The sequence below is a fragment of the Euleptes europaea genome, chromosome 17 (genome assembly GCF_029931775.1).
Source record: "Euleptes europaea isolate rEulEur1 chromosome 17, rEulEur1.hap1, whole genome shotgun sequence".
NCBI lineage: Eukaryota > Metazoa > Chordata > Lepidosauria > Squamata > Sphaerodactylidae > Euleptes > Euleptes europaea.
In genome coordinates this window covers 42461724-42482518 of record NC_079328.1, presented here as the reverse complement: position 1 = coordinate 42482518, position 20795 = coordinate 42461724, and the positions used below count along the sequence as shown (strand labels likewise).

The window sequence follows — 20795 nt, the reverse complement described above, 5'->3', positions numbered from 1 at the left end:
CTCTCCGCGGTTTCCCCCGTCGAGTCAAAGCACTTGCGATTTGGCTGTATCGGTGCAGACAAAGTAAGTCCTCAACTCTCCCTTCCCCTTGACGTTAATGAGTCCTCGGCATTCGCAGGCGTACCCGAGGCTCTCCAGTATTCTGCACGTTTCTTCTGTGACCTGTGTGCGGAACACAAGAGATGAAAGTTTCCGTGGTTTGGCTTAGGAGGAGCCCCTGAAACAGCTTGCAAATTAAAAGTATTACAACTGAAAGAGGAGCTATTCCCAAGCACGATAAACCCTGTCCACAAAAAAGAGCAACACGTCACAACAGAAACAGCGACAAGTGGAAACTTCTGTCCAGCCAGTTACATAATCCTTCAGTTTGCCTTGAGCAACACAAAAGCCTTCCTTTAAAATAATTCTTACAGCCTATCATCTTTAAAAGGGTGAGAGAGAAGAAGAAGAGTTGGTTTTTACATGCCGGCTTTCTCCACCACTTAAGGAAGAATCAAACCGGCTTACAATCCCCTTCCCTTCCCCTCCCCACAACAGACACCCTGTGAGGTAGGTGGGGCTGAGAGAGCTCTAAGAGAGCTGTGACTAGCCCAAGGCCACCCAGCTGGCTTCATGTGGAGGAGTGGGGAAACAAATCCAGTTCACCAGATTAGCGTCCACCGCTCATGTGGAGGAGTGGGGAATCCAACCCGGTTCTCCAGATCAGAGTCCACCGCTCCAAATCACCGCTCTTAACCACTACACCACGCTGGTAAACAGAGTATGCCTAGTAAACATTGTGATGTGACGTCACCCCATGGGTCAGTAATGACCCGGTGCTTGCTCAGGGGACTACTTTTACCTTTACATGCACACCATTGTGCTTGGCCCTTTCCAAAGGGGCCTGTCCTCAAAGGCATAACAATTAAATCATGGTGCAGGTTTCCTTCTAGTGTGGCACTTGCAAAATCTGCCTCTCTTTTTACCTGGATTTTTCCAAGTTCCCCAGTGCTCTCCATTCTGCTAGCAACATTGACGGTGTTTCCCCAGATGTCATACTGGGGCTTGCGAGCACCAATCACGCCAGCTATTACAGGCCCGTGGTTTATGCCTGGGTGAACGAGAAAGGAAGAAAATGTTAAATGTTTGGGATCCAGGAAGCTAGGAGGTATAGGCATTCCACCAATGGCTGTTCCATGCCATGGTACACCAACATGAAAATTTCTAATTAGGGCCAACGATCTCTTGGATATCCATCACAATGCTCTCTGTTTTTATGCGCTCGGTTGAGCGCACTTTGCACAGCTCCAGAGAGGGCCACTACCACTCTGAGTAGACAACACTGACCTTGATGGACCAATGGGGGAGGGGCTGTGGCTCAGTGTGTAGAGCCTCTGCTTGGCATGCAGAAGGTCCCAGGTTCAATCCCCAGCATCTCCAGTTAAAGGGACTAGGCAAGTAGGTGATGTGAAAGACCTCTGCCTGAGGCCCTGGACAGCCGCTGCCAGTCTGAGTAGACAATACTGACTTTAATGGACCAAGGATCTGATTCAGTACAAGGCAGCTTCATGTGTTCATATGTTCATAACCCACTTGCCGCCGCCTCTTAGCCATTGGGAGAGGAGGAGGAGACGCAGCTTACCAACACGAAGGCGGAAGTTGTTGAAGGAATGCCTGTTGATGCCATCCAGTTTGGTCATCAAGCCCATTGCAAACTCCACCATGATGCCAATTTGGGCGTGCTGCCTTTCCTGGTCCTAAGGGATTTGGAAGGGGGTAGAGGAGAGTTAAAAGAGTTATAGAACTCCTGCACAAAAGGAAAGCCACCAGCTTTCCGACGCAAAGCGAAGTCAGCAGATACCGCTATTAAAGCAGCAAAACGATGCTGCCACAACATGCACACACCACACCCTCTTGACCAGGGGTCCCCACTGTGGTGCCCACGACACCTGTCCTGGTGCATGCCAAGGTTTTTTAGAAAGCGAGCAGGGCCACGTGGGGCTTTTGCCCAGCAAGGCTTCTGATTGGCCACTGGAGATTTGATTGCCCGTGCAGATTTGTAAGAAGGTTGCTTTGGCAGCAGCTGCCACCACAGCACAAGGATCTTCACCATGTGACTGACGATTGGTCAGGCCACACCTGGGGTACCGTGTGCTATTCTGGAGGCCTCGCTTCAAAAAGGGTGTGGACAGAATGGAGCGAGTGCAGAGGAGAGCGACGAGGATGATCAGGGGCCTGGAGACCAAGCCCTACAAGGAAAGGCTGAGGGAGTTGGGAATGTTTAGTCTGGAGAAGAGGAGGTTGAGGGGGGACATGATTGCTCCCTTGAAGTATTTGAAGGGCTGTCACTTAGAGGAGGGCAGGGAGCTGTTCCTGTTGGCAGCAGAGGATAGGACTCGCAATCATGGGTTTAAATTGTGGCAGGAAAGGTACCGGCTGGATATTAGGAAAAAAAATTCTACAGTAAGAGTTGTTCGACAGTGGAATCAGCTACCTGGGGAGGTGGTGAACTCCCCCTCCCTGGCAGTCTTTAAGCAGAGGCGGAAGAAGCACTTGTCAGGGATGCTCTAGGCCAGGGGTTCTCAACAAGGGGGGAATTCCGCCCTGGGGGGAAATTTTAGGGTTCCACGGGGGGGATTGTGACCACTATTCAGCAAAGTGTGATGTCCTGTAGATTATGTACAATCTGTAAAATTGTAGTTTGTTTTTTTTTAGTTAGTCTATCTTGGGAAGGGGGGAATTATATTCTGAACAATGGTGAAAGGGGGGACTGGAGCAAAAAACGTTGCAAACCCCTGCTCTAGGCTGATCCTGCATTGAACAGGGGGTTGGACTAGATGGCCTGTCTGGCCCCTTCCAACTCTATGATTCTGTGATAAGCCGCATGGCTCCGCCTCCCATGGCAGCCATTTTGTTGGCTGCCCCCACCATGCTGTGTCAGAATTCAGAAGGAACCCACAGGCTCAAAAAGGCTGGGGTCCAGCACCTTAAACAATTCTCATGAGATGATATTTCGTGAAGTGACGTACCAGATTGTTCTCCTGGCCCGGAGCAACACCAAGCCCTGATGCCGCCATGTAAGTGCTTCCAATGGTCTTGATTTTTTCAACCCCGCTGAATTTAGGCTTTAATAGCAGCTGTTTGGAAAAGGGAGAAAACAACATGAGAATTCAAACATTTCCTAGGCTCGCTCAATTTGCACTTTGAGGGACAGTGTTTGTGCACACCAAAGCTGTGTGGACATGGAAAACACCTGTGTTGCCCCATTCACACAAAACAGTGACCAAATGTATTGGGAGCATCAAGTATAACATGCACTCCCCTTACATGCAGTTGGAGCATCCATATATTTTGGTACAGATACCAGAGTATGAAACACATGTACCCCTTGTCTGGTCTGAAGTGTGCGAGTGTTGAAATTTGGCAAATATTCCCCATTCTTTCCCAGTATTTTTCAGGGACAGATGTTATACATGCACAATCACTTTTCACATTTCACATATTCCCTCGCCTGATAAGAGCAATTTCTGAACAAGCTAGCTATAAAATTAAGCACTGCGGTTTATGCAGCCGAATCACAAAAATTAGCATTAGTCTCTCTGGCACAAGGGACTTCCCAAATGTGGTTCGTAGCTGCACAGCCTGCCAGTTCCTCAGACCAGAACCAATGGGTTGAAATTAAATCAAAAGAGTTTCCGTCTAGACATTAGGGAGAATTTTCTAACAGAGCTGTTCCTCAGTGGAACAGGCTTCCTCGGGAGGTGGTGAGCTCTCCTTCCCTGGAGGTTTTTAAGCAGAGGCTAGATGGCCATCTGTCAGCAATGCTGATTCTATGACCTTAGGCAGATGATGAGAGGGAGGGCATCTTGGCCATCTTCTGGGCGTGGAGTAGGGTCACTGGGGGTGTGCGGTGGAGGTAGTTATGAATTTCCTGCATTGTGCAGGGGATTGGACTAGATGACCCTGGTGGTCCCTTCCAACTCTATGATTCTATGATTCCTCCCATCCACATTTGGATAAGAAGGCCTATCTTCACTGCAAAAGGTTCGAGTAAGTGGGAAAATGGCACTCAGACAGCCACACAAGCCAAAACCGAACCAAAAGATACCTCGTCGAAATCGGCAATGATTTCGTTAAGTAGGCGAAGGCATTCCAGTCCCTCCTTGTTGACGTCACACTCCGTGTAGAACACCTTGAAGTCCGGGACCGAGGCAAACATGACGCAGACACAGTCATAGGACTGATGGTACCAATCCTGCAAGGAATGCAGTCAGAGGGTTTTATAACAACCATCGACGGAGGTAAAACCAGATCAGAGGCCAGCCTATGGTTGGCCACACCAGAGAAACAGCCATAATTTTTATTGGGGTTTGATTTACAATTTATTTTAAAAAGGAAAAGAACGTAAATCAGAAACATGGGATGGGGGAGAGAGAGCATGGAGAGAGTTAAGGACCAGGTACAGAGAGTCTGTCCATGTAGAAAAGCAAAGACAGAAAAACTTACCCATTTTTTATTCAGTTATGATTTATATTCCTGTATAAGATCCTCTCTTATTACTTATTCACACTTTCCTGTATGTTCTCATGACTATTATTTAATCTATCTGCTGACTGGTCAAGATAAGGCTGTTACTCTATCTGTAGCTTATTATTTAATGGCCGCTTTGAAGATACGCCAAAAGCTATAATTAAGTTACGCCTAAATGCTCATGTGCATACAGGCGTTCACTTTGCACTGGAACTGGATTGAGAACGAGGTAGATATTTATACAATTGTAAAAAGGGGGCTGTTCTAACCTGGATGGCCAAGCTAGCTCTATCTCATCAGGTCTTGGAAGCTAAGCAGGGTCGGCCCGGGTAAGTACTTGGATGGGAGACCACCAAGGAAGTCCAGGGTCGCTATGCAGAGGCAGGCAATGGCAGACCACCTCTGTTAGTCTCTTGCCTTGAAAACCCTCTGGGGTCACCAGGACAGAGAAAGGGAAGTAATTAAAATTGTGGAATGCCAATGGGTGTAGTGACAGCTATTAGTACAGCTGGCTTTAAAGGGGGATTAGACAGATACATTGAGAAAGGGGTCCATCCATGACTACCATCCATGATGACTAAAGGAAACCTTCATATCCAGAGTTGTAAACTTTGGAATATCAGGACTAGGAAACAAGATTAGGGAAGGACTTGGCATCTACACCATGTTTGTTGGTCCTTACATGGGATACTGAAGCGAAGAGAGAAGAGTAGGGTTTTTTTATATGCCAACTTTCTCTACCACTTAAGGAAGAATCAAACCGGCTAACAATCACCTTCCCCTCCCCACAACAGACACCCTGTGAGGTAGATGGGGCTGAGAGAATTGTGACTAGCCCAGGGTCACCTAGCTGGCTTCACGTGTAGGAGTGGGGAAACAAATCCAGTTCCTCAGATTAGCCTCCTGTGGAGGAGGAGTGGGGAATCAAACCCGGTTCTCCAGAGTCCACTGCTCCTAACCACCGCTCTTAACCACTATACCATGCTGTCTCTCCTAGTTTCCTAGTACTGCACTACGTGGACCTCTGGTCTGAGCCAACAAGGCATCTTCTGTTCTTAAGGAGAAATGGAGGGACTCTGAAATGGATGAAGAATACGCAGCACTAGGTCGAGGGACTGCCTCCAATGTGAGATCTGAAAAGTTACTAAACAACGGTCACCGAGCAGCAAAAGAAGGAAGTGTGGCCAGACGGTTAAGGGCCATCGTTCTGTACCTCGTTAAGCTTGTCCCCAATAAAATGGGCGGCGACATGGGCTGGGAGAACATTCTCCAGCAACAGCCTGTTTACGTTCTCCATGGTTTCGAACTCTTCGTGTTCTTTTTTAAATTTGTTCTTTTGTAGGCAGTCTAGCCGGCAGTAATAGTCGATCTGCAAACAAGCAGAAAAGTCGGGAAATCCGTCAGCATTGCCAGCACCTGTGGCAGCCATGAACAGTGGCGCTGGGTCTAAAAATATTGGTTGCCAGGAGACAAAGGGTCCACAACTATAAGGATATCATTTAATTTTTATAAGAAATAAATACAATTTTCAAAAAATACATAAGTGGAAAAAAGGTACGATTAAAACTTTTGCGAAATAAATGCATATCTTTCAGTAATTACAGTGCAGAATCATAGAGTTGGAAGGGACCACCAGGGTCGAGTCCAACCCCCTGCACAATGCAGGAAACTCACAACTACCTCCCCCCCTCACACCCCCAGTGACCAGAAGATGGCCATGATGCCCTCCCTTTCATCATTTGCCTAAGGTCACAGAATCAGCATTGCTGACAGATGGCCATCTAACCTCCTCTTAAAAACCTCCAGGGAAGGAGAGCCCACCACCTCCCGAGGAAGGCTGTACCACTGAGGAACCACTCTAACTGTTAGAAAATTCTTCCTAATGTAATATGTACATATATGTATGTATTGTACATATATTGTACATATTACTGGCAGTATACAGTAGATTCTAAATGTACATACATATTTTTATAATTGGAACTTTTATTATATTTTCAAGCTACTAAAAACTCATTAACATTTTAAACATATTGTTTAATGGGGCCCACAGGGCCCACTTGCCATCAGGCAAGCTGGCACGCTGGCCAGTCCGCCACTGGTCATGAATACTATCAACATACAAGATGGAGGAACCTTTTTTAGAGATCCCACAGGCATTTGCGACATGCAGCGCCTGAAACGCAACGTGTATTACAACTGCAAGATTTACTTGCCAAATTCCACTATGGAACTGCAGAAAAGGATCTGGGAGCACCCGAGAACGAGTCCCTTTCAGTCGAAGGTTTTCTGTAATACTCCACCAAAGGCAGTAAATATATTTCCCACTCAAACCGGAAATATACATAATATTCTGTTCTGTATGAGGAGAGTTGGAAGTTGATTTCTGTATTGTTTTGTATTTCGCTTTTTAACTTTTTTTCACTTTTTTTTCCTTTTTTGTGTACTATGTTTTTTTTGCATATTTTGTACATTTTGGTATATTCTGTAATATTTTGCATACTTCAATAAAACTATAAAAAAAGAGAGAAACCATAATGAGAATTATAACTGTAATACTCCACCTTCTGTACACATGAAGCTGCCTTATACTGAATCAGACCCTTGGTCCATCAAAGTCAGTATTGTCTACTCAGACTGGCAGTGGCTCTCCAGGGTCTCAGGCAGGGGTCTTTCACATCACCTACTTGCCTAGTCTCTTTAAGTGGAGATGCCGGGGATTGAACCTGGGACCTTCTGCATGCCAAGCAGATGCTCTACCACTGAGCCACAGCCCCTCCCCAAATGATTGTATTATAGTACATGAACACACATGAACACATGAAGCTGCCTTACACTGAATCAGATCCTTGGTCCATCAAAGTCAGTACTGTCTACTCAGACTGGCAGCAGATCTCCAGGGTCTCAGGCAGAGGTCTTTCACATCACCTACTTGCCTAGTCCCTTTTTCTAGCTAGAGAGGCTGGCGATTGAACCTGGGACGTTCTGCATGCTGAGCAGAAACCAACGTATGTAGACTCCTATATTTCAAGAACTGGGAACCTGATTCTGTGCATTTCACATGTACATACTATTGGCAGGAGAAAAGCTGAAAAGCATTTTAAGCAGCATGTGTGAATTCAGGCATGCGGAAGGTTGGTTTTAGAACTGCTTTTCAACTGCAATTTACCCGGAACAAATCAAATGAAAAGAACCATTCAGTAAATCATAAGGCTAACAATAGATCTGCACGAACAGTGCTGGAATCCGTACCTGTTTTGACAGAAGAACCAGGGTTATGTAGAACAAAGCCAGGTATAAATTGGTCACTATTCTAGGGTCTTTCATAATAAACCTAAAGACAAAAACATAACACAGTGACTCGTTTTAATCTTTTGTACAGGTCTGAGACAACATTTATTACATTTTTGTCCTGCATTTATTTCTAAGGACCTCAAAGCTGCATATATTGTTCTCCCTTCATTCATTTTCACCTCACAGCCACCCTGTGAGGTAGGCTAGGCTGAGAGTGTGAGGCTAAGCCCAAGGCCATCCAATAAGCTTAATGGCCGAGTGAGGATTTGAACATAAAAGTCTCTCCCTGCTCTGTCAGCACTATCTGACGAAGGGAGCTTATACTCTGAAAATATTCTTAGTGTTACTGGACTCAAATCTAGCATTTCCAGCACAAGAGAGCAGAGAGATACAACATCTTAGGAAAGGCGGGCGAGAATAGAGAAATAAAGATAATAGAAAAACAGCGGAGTATTTCAGTCTCTCAAACGTCCAGCAAGTGGGGGGGGGGGGGCGGCGGCGTGGGACTTGTATGACAACAACAGGGTGTCACAGGTACAAGCCAATCAGTGCTTATGACATTAGCACAACCATGATTCAGACAACACCCATTATCAGAAAATTCGCCGTTGTAATAAGGTGCCCTACCATGCAATCCTAAGCAGAACCTCACTCTTCAAAGTCCACTGAAGTCAACACGCATAGAAGGGTGTGACCATTCTTAGGACTGCACAGCTAGAATCCTTTTAAAATATCACAGTACCCCCAAAGGATTTTACCTGCTCTCAAACTTTATAGGTCACTTCTTGACATAACAACTGCAAGGAGCTTACAGAGAGAGTGTTATTAAAGGGGGAAGATATACTGTACCTTTGGGTAGTATTGTTGGCAGCGCCATGGCTAGCGTTCCACAGCTGCCGGGTATTAAAAAGGATGAAATATCCAACAACGCCTATCGACAAAAGGAGAAGCTTGAGTTCAAAGCTCATCCGGAGGAAGACAGAGCAAGCTATAAACCCCAGGAGACAGCAGTAGGTATAATACTGGAAAAGAAAAATTCAAACGCGATTGAGAAAACCATCAGTGCACATGGCGCTTTAAAGAGAACAAAGACAGGTCTCTGCCCTGAGAGGCTTACAGTCTTCATGCACCACACAGATCACAGGTTAGGCCTGGGATCCCTACCCTCTGTCACACACAACACAACTGCACACAAGTTGTGGGTTCTCTTAAATTCTCATGTGTGTTGTACCCAATTCGGGTCAGAACTGTGGTCCGTGTGGAAGTCTTCAGGCTTCCACCCCGCAGAGTAGTCTCCATCTGAAACAGCCTTGCAGAGCCTGTTGAGCAAACCCACATGTATCTCAAGGAACATGTGGATTTCTCCAAACACCCTCCCATCCCAAACACAGCAGGAAACCACAGAAGCAGGTAATGCTTTGGTCACAACATGAGAATACAAGAAAAGTCACTGGACTTTGGTACCGCTGTTAACAGTGGCCCCAACTGCGACCCTATGAATGAATGACCTGCAAAACAGCCTACCATTAAAACAGAAAACCGGGATTTAGCCTGAGGCCCTAATCCTTGTTCTATCTCACTTTTCTTCCTTTTAGAATCATTGAGTTGGAAGGGACCACCAGGGTCAACTACTCCAAACCCTGCACAATGCAGGAAATTCACAACTACCTCCCCCCTACACCCCCAGTGATCCCTACTCCATGCCCAGAAGATGGCCAAGATGCCCTCCTCCCTCTCATGACCTGCCTAAGTTCAAAGAATCAGCATTGCTGATGGATGGCCATCTAGCCTCTGCTTAAAAACCTCCAGGGAAGGAGAGCTCACCACCCCCTGAGGAAGCCTGTTCCACTGAGGAACCGCTCTAACTGTTAGAAAAATCTTCCTAATGTCTAGACAGAAACTGTTTTGCTTTAATTTCAACCAATTGGTTCTGGTCCGACCTTCTGGGGCAACAGAAAACAACTCGGCACCCTCCCCTATATGCCAGCCCTTCAAGTACTTGAAAATGGTTATCATATCCCCTCTAAGTCTTCTCCTCTTCAGGCTAAACATACCCAGCTCCTTCAACCTTTCCTCATAGGACGTGCGTGAAGAACCTAGGTTCTTCTTTTTGTGTGTGTGTGAAGAACCTAGGTAGGACTATACCACATGGTCAGAAAACAGGCAGTCAGCTGACCAGCTTTCTGGTGCTAGTGTTACAGAGAAAGGAAATGGATACAAGGATAGAGTTTGTGTCCCAAACTAGTTTGTGTCCCAAACATAATATTTTCAGTAGGCAACAGGGAACTCTGGAGAACCTGCAAACTTCCCCTATTGAACAAAGCAATTTATCTATGATATAAAATGTTGACTTTTTACTTACCAAGGTTGCTGATTCGTCAGTAGATGACGTAGTATAATTTCCAATGGGCTGGGTCACTGGCTAATTAAAGAATGAAAAGCTGGTTAGCAAACCCAGGAATTCAAATCATTGCAAAGAGCAATGTGTGAGACTCTTGACAAGAAATGTAAAAGCCAGAAGAAGGAAGAGAGAAATTGGGGAGATAACACTTGGCTTGGGGCTTCAAAATTTCCAGAAATTTTACATCTGTAGTCCTGAATTAAATGCTGTATTTTGCAACACACACATCTGGCATGGAAGAACTGCCCTGCTGGATTCAGTCGGAGGTCTTCCTAGCCTAGTATTTTGTTTTGAACACTAATCCAGCAATTTTTTTCTGGAAAATTCACAAGCAGGACAAAGCCACCCTCTCCTAAGAGCTGAGGCTCACAGATAACAGGGCTTTTGAACAGGGAAGCTCCTCACAGCTTAGGCAAATAACAAAAATCAGACCAACCCCTCCATGGATTTCTCAAATCCTTTTTTTTAAAGGCTATCTTAGACCGTCATCACCTCTTGTGGCAGTGAGTTCCACGTGCTAACTGTGTGGAGGTTTGCCTACAGCAAGGCTTGCCTCCATTCCGAGTCAGGGAAAGAGAGAGAGTTCAAAGGGTGCATTCGCTACCGGGTAAAGACCGGTAAAAGCAAAATTACCAAGTTGAAAACTGCTATGATTAACAAGGAGCCAATTGCAATGGCAACCAGTGGGAGTCTCACGGCCGGCATCGTCTTGACTTTCTTCGAAATCGTGCACAGATACCTCAAGGGAGGCCACCGTTCCGAACAGCTTCTCTACAAACAAAAGAGACATGCCTCAGTATGAAGAAGAAGAGTTGGTTTTTATACCTCACTTTTCTCTACCTTTAAGGACTCTCAAGCGGGCTTACAATCGCTTCCTACAACAGGCACCTTGTGAGGTAGGTGGGGCTGAGAGAGCTGTGACTAGCCCAAGGTCACCCAACTGGCTTCATGTGTAGGAGTGGGGAAACAAATCCAGTTCGCCAGATCAGCCTCCGAGTGGAGGAGTGGGGAATCAAACCCGGTTCTCCAGGTCAGAGTCCACCGCTCCAAACCACCGCTCTTAACCACTACACACACACAAGGCTCTGTTTTAAAAAACAGGCGCCACGTCTGATACGATGGTGCTTTTGGAAGCAGTAGAAGAAGAGTTGATTTTTATATGCCAACTTTTTCTACCTTTTAAGGAGAATCAAACCATTTTATAATCTCCTTCCCCTCCCCACAACAGACACCTTGTGTGGTAGGTGAGGCTGAGAGCTCTAAGAGAACTGTGACTGGCCCAAGGTCACCCAGCTGGCTTCAAGTGGAGGAGTGGGGAATTGAACCCAGTTCTCCAGATTAGAGTCCGCTGCTGTTAACCCCTGCACCACACTGGCATACACACAATGGCATCCATCATCTCCCCTGCCATTATTTATCTATTTATTACATTCTACAAGGATAACAGGGGTGGTGTACAGGGGTGGTTTCACCTCCTCCATTTTACCCTCACAACCACCACCCTGTGATGTTAGGACCGACAAAGGAGACAGAGAGACACACACAGACTCGCTCAAGGTTACCCAATGAGTTTTGTGGTGAGTGGGAATTCGAACCTGGGTCTCCTCGGTACTAGTCCAACCCGGAGGTCCCCAACCTTTTTGAGTTTACCTTCAGTCACACGTTTTAAGAAATCTGCACAGTCAATCAAATCTCCAACGGCCAATCTAAAGCCTTGCTGGAAAAAACCCGCCCTGGCCACTTTCTAAAAAAGATTTGGTGGGCTCTAGGGAAGGTGTCAGCAGGTACAACGGCGCCTGCAGGGACCACGCTGGGGACCCCTGCTTTAACCAGAGCCAGCACTGGTTCTCAATGCTCCCAGAAGCTATTGCTTTAACACCCAGGTTACTTATGCATGCTTTTTTATAACTATGACTTGTTTCTGTATTAGCTAATGACCTCCTTATATTCACATTTCCAGAATAACAGAATTCAACCACATGCAGGAGTTTGCAAGTGAACGGCTGTAGGACCCTTTAGAATTTCAGACACCCATTTTTTTAAAAAAAGAAAAGAAAATCTTTCTCAATTATGAAACCCAGCAAGCCTCCAAGTTGCTAGGGGAGGGGCTGTGGCTCTGTGGGAGAGCCTCTGCTTGGCATGCAGAAGGTCCCAGGTTCAAGCCCCGGCATCTCCAGTTAAAGGGACCAGGTGGTAGGTGATGTGAAAGACCTCAGCCTGAGACCCTGGAGAGCCGCTGCCGGTCTGAGTAGACAATACTGACTTTGATGGACCAAGGGTCTGGTTCAGTATCAGGCAGCTTCATGCGCACTGAAAGCTTTGGGACTCGGAACAGTGCACTGTTCTTATGAATTCACAGGATGGTACCACGCAGATATGGATACACGCTTGCCCCCAAATGTGTCAGAATTAACCCTCTAGGGTCAGCAAGGATGTAAAGAACCACGAAACTAGTTCTGTGAGCCCAGAGGGGCTTCAGTCTTGCTTTTCTGTTGAATGAAGCCCTGCATGGCACGGTGCTGATTTATACTTGGGAGTGTGTAGGTGGTGTTCAAAAGCGGTTTGAATAGCTGACTCCTTTGCCATATTATAATAAAATGGAGGTGGGGTGGGGAGAAAGCATCAGGGCACAGCAAGCTGAAAAAGTATGTGGACATCTTAAAAGCACTTCAATTGATAGTATATTTATACCACTCCATTTCCATACAGATATACCGGTTTTAAATTCAGATTAATAAATAACAAGCCAGAGGTTCTGTGTCTTTCCCACCCACCACCCTAAAGAAACATTTCTACTTTGGATCTTTCCAGTTGCGATTTACTCACCCAACATTTATCAGCAAAACAAATGCACAAAATAAGTCCCATTATGAGTGCTACGACGCCAAATGAAATCCCTAATTTTGCAGTCCTGAAAAAGAGGAGGAGAGGGGGAGGCAGAAACCAGAGATGACACAGGGGTAAGAAAAAAAAACTTATTCATGATCCAGTAGTCAGATTCCCGGAGGAGAACAGATAATCCCTTTCATGGCATGTTTCGTGCAGGTTCAGTATTTAATATTCTAAAGTTAATTCAGCATCACTTTTTTTTAAAAAACGAACTGCTATATTATCTGGAAGTCTCTATTCAAAGCCATTAACCCACTAGTAGCGAGGGCGAAGTTCAGGATATCAGAGGTAAGAGCTAATTATGAAAGCATTTTTGTGGAGAGTTTCCTTGATTGTGACCATTCAGCCATATGCGACTATCCTGTTCCTTCACAACATTTAGAGCAGCCAACCTGAAGTCCCAATCAGGTGCATATATATTCTGGTAAATAAACCTTTCTTGTTCATCTCCATCTGTGTTTTGTCGAGTCTAGCCAAATGTCTATGAAAAAGTGACTTCTATTTATCTCACAAACAAGTACAGCCTTGGTCTAGCAAGTTTCCAATATGAAGAAGAAGAAGAGTTGGTTTTTATACCCTGCTTCTGCCTACAGAAAGGAGTCTCAAAGCGGCTTACAATCACATTCCCTTCCCTCTCCCCATAACAGACACCTTGTGAGGTAGGTGGGGCTGAGAGAGTTTGGAGAGAACTGTGATTGGCTCAGGGTCACCCAGCAGGCTGCATGGGAAGGAGTGGGGAATCAAACCTGGTTCTCCAGATTAGAGTCCGCCGCTCTAAACCACTACACCATGCTGGCTCTCAGCCCTTCAAGGAATGCATAGCTTACACACTACCAATCTTTTAATAAACGTTTGTGTTTATTTGATTTTGGAAAATTGGGGTTTTAAGGATCTATAGGAGAGACCAGAATGATTGACGTTCTTCAGCCCAGAAGCCTCCCCCACAACCTCATTTTATCTGGCTGGACTGAAGTTTAATCAAGTTCTGCTGATTTTGCGGTTTGGTACAAACTGGATTGTGTGTTTCAGGCAGTCAGGCAGTCATGTTTATTGCGCATGGCCATAGAACAGATTTTAAAAGGAAAAAAACATTCTTACCTTGGCATTATGAATATCTGTACCAGAAACATACACAGTAATACGACGCTGGCGCAGACGAAATAGCTCCTCAGTTTCGGAATAGAGATTGTACGATACTGAAACGAAATGGCACAACCTGAGCACAGATAACACAAGTTTTGTTCGGCTCCTGACAACTAGCTTCTTGCAGTAAACTAGCTTCTTCTGCAGTAAAAAAAAAATTTCAAGTGCTAGTAGGGTTGTCAGCTTCCAAGTGGGAACTGGAAATCTCCCAATTTCAGCAGCAGCAGCAGCAGCAGCAGAAGAAGAAATGTTTTTTATATGCCAACTTTCTCTACCACTTAAGGAAGACTCAAACCGGCTTACAATCACCTCCCCTCCCCCTCCCCACAACAGACACCCTGTGAAGAAGGTGGGGCTGAGAGAGCTCTAACAGAGCTGTGACTAGCCGAAGGTCACCCAGCAGGCTTCGTGTGCAGGAGTGGGGAAACAAATCCAGTTCACCAGATTAGCCTCCACTGCTCACGTGGAGTGGGGAATCAAACCCAGTTCTCCAGATCAGAGTCCACCGCTCCAAACCACCGCTTTTAACCACTACACCAAGCTGCCGCCCAACCTATTCTTGCACCCCTCACAAGATTCTACGAAAAGGAAAGCCGCAACACTTCCTGCGGAGCTCAGACCCGTTAGGTCGGCCTTCCCTCTGAAAGCGCGACTCAAGAGAGGGATGCCTTCTCGGCTTGGGGCTGGTTTATTTTTAAACACGCCAGAGAGGTCTATTAATCTCTCACCAACCTCTTTTTCGAGTCCCATCTCTACGAAGAACAGCAGAAATCCACATAGCCCACGAAAGTCATCGGTGTTTCCGCACCAGGGCCTGCAGTAAAAAAGAAAGCACCGCTGAGAAACACAGGGAAAATACAGAAAGATGAAAATGCAAGGGGGAAGTCCGGACTCCTGAGAGCTAGCGTGGCATTGTGACTTACAGAGACCACAAGTCCCCAGTTCAAATCTCACTGTGCCATTAGCTTAAGGGGGGTTGTAGGCTCCCCCATACACACTCTCTCTTTGCCTCAGTCCATACTCCCTGACTGCAGGATAATAATACCACAAATGTGTACAGTAGATCCTAATAATACAATATTGCTATTGCAGTAGGGTTGCAAACCTCCAGGTACTAGCTGGAGATCTCCCGCTGTTACAACTGATCTCCAACTGACAGAGATCAGTTCCCCTGGAGAAAATGGCCGCTTTGACAATTGGACTCTATGGCATTGAAGTCCCTCCCCTCTCCAAATCCCGCCCTCCTCAGGCTCCACCCCAAAAACCTCCCGAGGGACCTGGCAACCCTATATTGCAGTATTATCATCCTGCAATAGCAATATTGTATTATTAGGATCTACTTTACAAGGTTGTGGTGATAATTAAGATAATGAAGCTAAAAGCACTTGGAAGAAATTGGGCAGTATATAAATGCTAAGTATTATCCCGAGTTGAAGGGTCTGTTTGTCCAAGCTTCACTTTTCCTTTAACAAAGGAATCCTCTGTTCACATGGTGCCGGGGAGAAGTGATTTGCAGCATTTGGGGGTGGGGAAAACTTGTTAGCGCCTCATTAACACCCAGTTCTAAGGATGTCTTTGGGAGCCCACCAAGTATTACTGGAAAAGCAGGGACTAGAGGCAGCCAATTTGCACACAGTAACCTTTTAAAGTACTTATGGATCTAGCACTTGTTCTTCAGCCTCTGTGCAAACTGAACACCTACTATGTAGTAGGCTGGTTGGTGGTTAAAGAAGTTGGAGCAAAAAGCACTAAAATTCATTTTGGAGCAAGATTCAAGTCCAGGAGCAACTTAGACCAACAAGATTTCCAGGGTATAAACTTCTGAGAGTCAGAGCTCCCCTGGGGAGGGGCTGTGGCTTAGTGGTAGAGCATCCGCTTGGCATGCAGAAGGTCCCAGGTTCAATCCCCAGCATCTCCAGGTAAAGGGACTAGGCAAGGAGGCTATGTGAAAGACCTCTGCCTGAGACCCTGGAGAACCGCTTCTGGTCTGAGTAGACAATACTGACTTTGATGGACCAAAAGTCTGATTCAGTATAAGGCAGCTTCGTGTGAATCTAACCATTTGACAAAGGGAGATGTGAAGCCCTTTCTCAATTTCCCATTCTGTAACACTTTTTTTCTTCTTCTCCAAAACTGCCACCAATGGAGGACGCCCTCATCACATTGAACGGCTGCTAGGCTATGCTTTCGCAAAACAACAGTCCCAATTATTTCGTCTCTTTTCCAACAAAAGTTTTCTTTTGTGGTACTGTTTCTCAAAGCTGACATCTCTGCAAAGGTGCGGGGTTTCAGCCCCAGAGCCTGTTGAGAAAACGTCTACAAAATGTAAAGTGGGAGGAAGTGGAAAGAGCATGTTCGCTGAGCGCTGATAAACCACAGCCCACACATTTTTGAGATGGAGGGGTGGGGTTTGCAGAGCAGGCTACATAAAATAAGAACCGAAAACTCCCCTTCCTCTTCCTCCCCCTTTTCAGTAGATGAAGAAGAAGAAGAAGAAGAAGAAGAGTTGGTTTTTATATGCCGACTTTCTCTACCACTTAAGGGAGACTCAAACCGGCCTACAATCACCTTCCCTTCCCCTCCCCACAACAGATACCCTGTGAGGTGGGTGGGGCTGAGAGAGCTCTAAAAGCTGTGACTAGCCCAAGGTGACCCAGCTGGCTTCATGTGGAGGAGAGGGGAAACCAACCCAGTTCTCCAGATTAGCCTCCACCGCTCATGTAGAGGAGTGGGGAGTCGAACCTGGTTCTCCAGATCAGAGTCTCCAGATCAGAGTTCTTCAGATCAGAGTCCCGGTTCTCCAGATGAGAGCCCACCGCTCCAAACCACCACTCTTAACCACTACACCATGCTGGCTAGATGAGGCAATTCTCTTAAGAACAGGAAGATAAGACAGTAATTACTTGGCTGAACTCAGTCCTTCGATGGTTGACAGCATCTTGTCGTGAATTTCTTCTTCCATCCTTCCCTTCTGAGAAGTGTTTCTAAACACAGACATGGAAAATAAGTGGTTATTTATCGTCATGACAATTTGGGACTTGCAACCGTTACATCCACACACCCCGCCAAAGAAACCTGCCCTTTTACACTGTCAGAGAAGTATGAGCAACAAGGTACGAAGGGGTATCTTTTCATTCAACGAATAGTTTCTTTGGGTAGGAGGGCAAGAAATTGGAAAAAACCCTTCTGCGGTGGACAGTTAGAAAAACACAGACAGAAGAATAAGGGGAGAAAAAAAGACACTCACTTATAGTTTACAATGGAAGGAGGACAGACACGTTCTGGCCTACGGCCATCCAGACTAGAGAGAGAAAAAGGTGTTGGATGTCATACAGCGGCTCTATTTGCATTCATTAGTAGCAATCAAATTAATCATACAAGACAAGACTGTCATTATGAGCAATCATTCTTCAGAGGGTTGTCAAGCTAAAAAATAAATAAGTCTCTCTCCTTTAAAACAAAAATTAAAAACGTTGCACCACTTCCAGAGGGAAAAGTCTCAGAAACTGACTTAATTGTTCGATTCGAGTCTGGTAGCCCATCAGAGATCAACAACAGTTTTGGGCTATAAGCTTTCGAGAGTCAGCGCTCCCTTCATCAGATACCTTTGAGAGCGTTGGTTCTCGAGAGCTTACACCCGGAAACTCTTGATGGTCTCTAAGGGGCTACTGGGTTCGAATCTAGATGTTCTATGGCAGGCCGACATGGCAACCCTATGAAACGGAATTAATTGTGCAAGAGTTGTATTAGATCGCAACTCTTCTCCCCCCACCCCCCGCCGAACAGCAGAAGCACATTTTTTTGTAATTAACTAACGTGGGACACGGTTGGCACTTTGCATCGATGGAACGGGGGAATTGCTATGTTTGGTGCTCAGAGCAACTTTAGCACCAAAATACAGGAGCATCTGGCAGAGGGAGGAGAGAAGCAGATGCGTTTCTCTCTTGGGTCTCCTCTGCTGTCGTTTTGACAGGGTTCAAGCTTGTGTTCAGCACCACTTGGGAGCTGGGGGATGCAGGAGAGAGGGGGATGGCTGTGAAAAGAGAATCCTCATTTGTGGGGAGACTCCTCTGTTGTGGGGAGGGGAAGGCGATTGTAAGCCGGGTTGTTTCTTCCTTAAGTGCTAAAGAAAGTAGGCATATAAAAACCAACTCTACCTCTTCTGAGTCACCCAGGGCCTACTCTTCCTACTCCATCCACTACACCACATTGGCTCTGTCCAAAATACATATTGTCTTGAGACTTGGGGTGCTTTCACACATGCTTAATAATGCACTTTCAATCCACTTTCAATGCACTTTAACGACTGTTTGCAAGTGGGTTTTGCCGTTTCACACAGCAAAATCCAGCTGCATTGTGCATTGAGAGTGGATTGAAAGTGCATTATTAAGCATGTGTGAAAGTGTAGTTGGAGGTTCCATTTAGTTATCCTGGCCAATACATGTGAATGATCCTATGCCGTGTGAACCTGTATCATCCCTTTCTAAAAAGTCTCCTCAGATCGTAATAATGCACGTATCAAAACCCAGACAGTTGCCTCTGCTGGGGGAAAGAAGCTTCAGGAAGGAAGCTTCGACAGAGAACTAGTAAAGGTGATCGTACACATTTAACCCGTTTCCTATCTACCATTTTGCCATAGGTGGTATGAGGATGTTGGAGTTTTGGTACTTATCTGCTAAGAAAAATAAATTGGAAATCAAACAGTGCAGGGGAAAAAGAGAGGAATTACAAGCGCCAACACCAAACCCACAGCACAAATGTGCAGTTATAAATGGACGAGATCCAGCGTACACAAGCAATAAGAACATTCAGAAGAAGAAATTCTGATGCAGCAAAGTTACTCCTTGGCCTTCCAATGGATTTGGAGATTTGCGTGATTTGCAAATAATGTCTACAACTTGAAAAGTATCTCACTGAACATCCACAATCAATTGTATGGAACGGCTGGGAAATCACAGGCATGCCATCAGTTGACGGCTTGTTTTTACAAGATGCACGCACATCTCCGTAGGCACAAATTGAGAAGAGGCACGCTCTCCCAAGTGCAAAAGAATGCCTCTTCTAAGATGTCAGTCATGTACATCGCATGTACATTTGCTGTTTTTGCAACTTAACGATAAAATGTCGCAAATAAACACCGTAGCCCTAGTAAAGATATTTACGACTTGCGTTCCCCAAACATGATTGGAAATCCCCATTTTAAACTCTGTAGAGACGCTTTTCTGGTCTCATACTCCAATAGTCCGGGGCAGGCCACACAATTACAGATGCAAAATGTGATGGGAACCCAAGAGAAGAATCAAAATGGGGTGTAACTTGCCTCTCTGAAGCCCTCTGCCGGTTTGCCAGATACAACGTCATCTCCTAGGCAAGAGAGAAGAGTTTTTTTCTCCTTCATACATGTAAATCTATAAAAAATACATTCAAACATGTGTTTTCTCTCTTTCTCTCCTAAATAGTGGGATGGGTGTCTGTTCACATAATGAAAGAGGTGGAGGGGTCACGCTTCCCTCTCAGGAAGAGGCTCTATGATGGGAACAACCTAAGCCCCCTGCTATTTTGTAGTATGGCAGAAAGAATGGCATAGAATCATAGAATCAGAGTTGGAAGGGACCCTAAGGGTCATCTAGTCCAACCCCCTGCAGGAAATTCACAACTACCTCTCCCCCACCACACACACCCAGTGACCCCTACCCCATGCCCAGAAGATGGACAAAAAAATCTTCAAGGATCCCTGGCCAATTTGGTCTAGAGGGAAATTGCTTCCTGACCCCAAAGTGCCAATCAGCATTACCCTGGGCATGTAAGAAAGGGCCACGAGAGCCAAACACTGACAGAACCCTTCCTGCCCTCCCTCTCACAATCTGCCTAAATTCACAGAATCAGCCTTGCTAACAGATGGCCATCTAGCCTCTGCTTAAAAACTTCCAGGGAAGGAGCGCTCACCACCTCCCGAGGAAGCCTGTTCCACTGAGGAACTGCTCTAACTGTTAGAAAATTCTTCCTAATGTCTAGGTGGAAACTCTTCTGATTTTATTTCAACCCGTTGGTTCTGGTCCGACCTTCTGGGGCAACAGAAGACAACTTGGCACCATCCTCTAGATGACAGCCCTTCAAGTAATTGAAGATGGTTATCATATCACCTCTCAGTCACCTCCTCTCCAGGCTAAACATACCAGTCTCCTTCAACCAAAGGTGTTTTCTGTAAATTGACATTTAAAACTTGTCTCCTTTTTGTTCTGCAGATATGACACAGAAACCCCATCTGGGACAGAACAATAGGGCTAAGGAAGACATGGGTTTCTGGGATTTTGCAGATTTCTCTCCCAACCCACTAAAACTGGCAGGGGCTGCCTTAACCGATGGCAGTAGTAGGATCTGTCTGTTCAGACACGTCCCCACCTCACTCCACAGCACCTCAAAGTTAGCTGCATCAAACGTGATGGTTTACACAAGTTCCCAGTTGCAGCTGTGTGTCACCACCAGTGGCCTGATTCAGATCAGGACTGTGGCACGAGGAGCAGAGGGGTTCCTGCCTGTGCCGTTTTCCAGAGCTGAA

The 20795-nt window shown here is 45.9% G+C and overlaps 1 protein-coding gene across 1 annotated transcript in view; it reads right to left on the bottom strand.

The window, feature by feature from the left end:
* ADCY7 (adenylate cyclase 7) overlaps positions 1–20795 on the bottom strand; it is a 61499-nt gene continuing 40704 nt past the window's right edge. The window contains exons 11-26 of the mRNA XM_056862958.1: positions 19557–19600; positions 17484–17537; positions 17140–17220; positions 14969–15050; positions 14192–14289; positions 13031–13115; positions 10838–10975; positions 10166–10225; positions 8653–8825; positions 7762–7843; positions 5723–5878; positions 4088–4234; positions 3009–3116; positions 1622–1736; positions 966–1090; positions 1–162 (exon numbers count right to left, since the gene is read on the bottom strand). Of these exons, the coding sequence (XP_056718936.1) occupies positions 25–162; positions 966–1090; positions 1622–1736; positions 3009–3116; positions 4088–4234; positions 5723–5878; positions 7762–7843; positions 8653–8825; positions 10166–10225; positions 10838–10975; positions 13031–13115; positions 14192–14289; positions 14969–15050; positions 17140–17220; positions 17484–17537; positions 19557–19600 (1686 nt within the window). The 3' untranslated portion in view covers positions 1–24. The remainder of the gene's footprint in view (positions 163–965; positions 1091–1621; positions 1737–3008; positions 3117–4087; positions 4235–5722; positions 5879–7761; positions 7844–8652; positions 8826–10165; positions 10226–10837; positions 10976–13030; positions 13116–14191; positions 14290–14968; positions 15051–17139; positions 17221–17483; positions 17538–19556; positions 19601–20795) is intronic.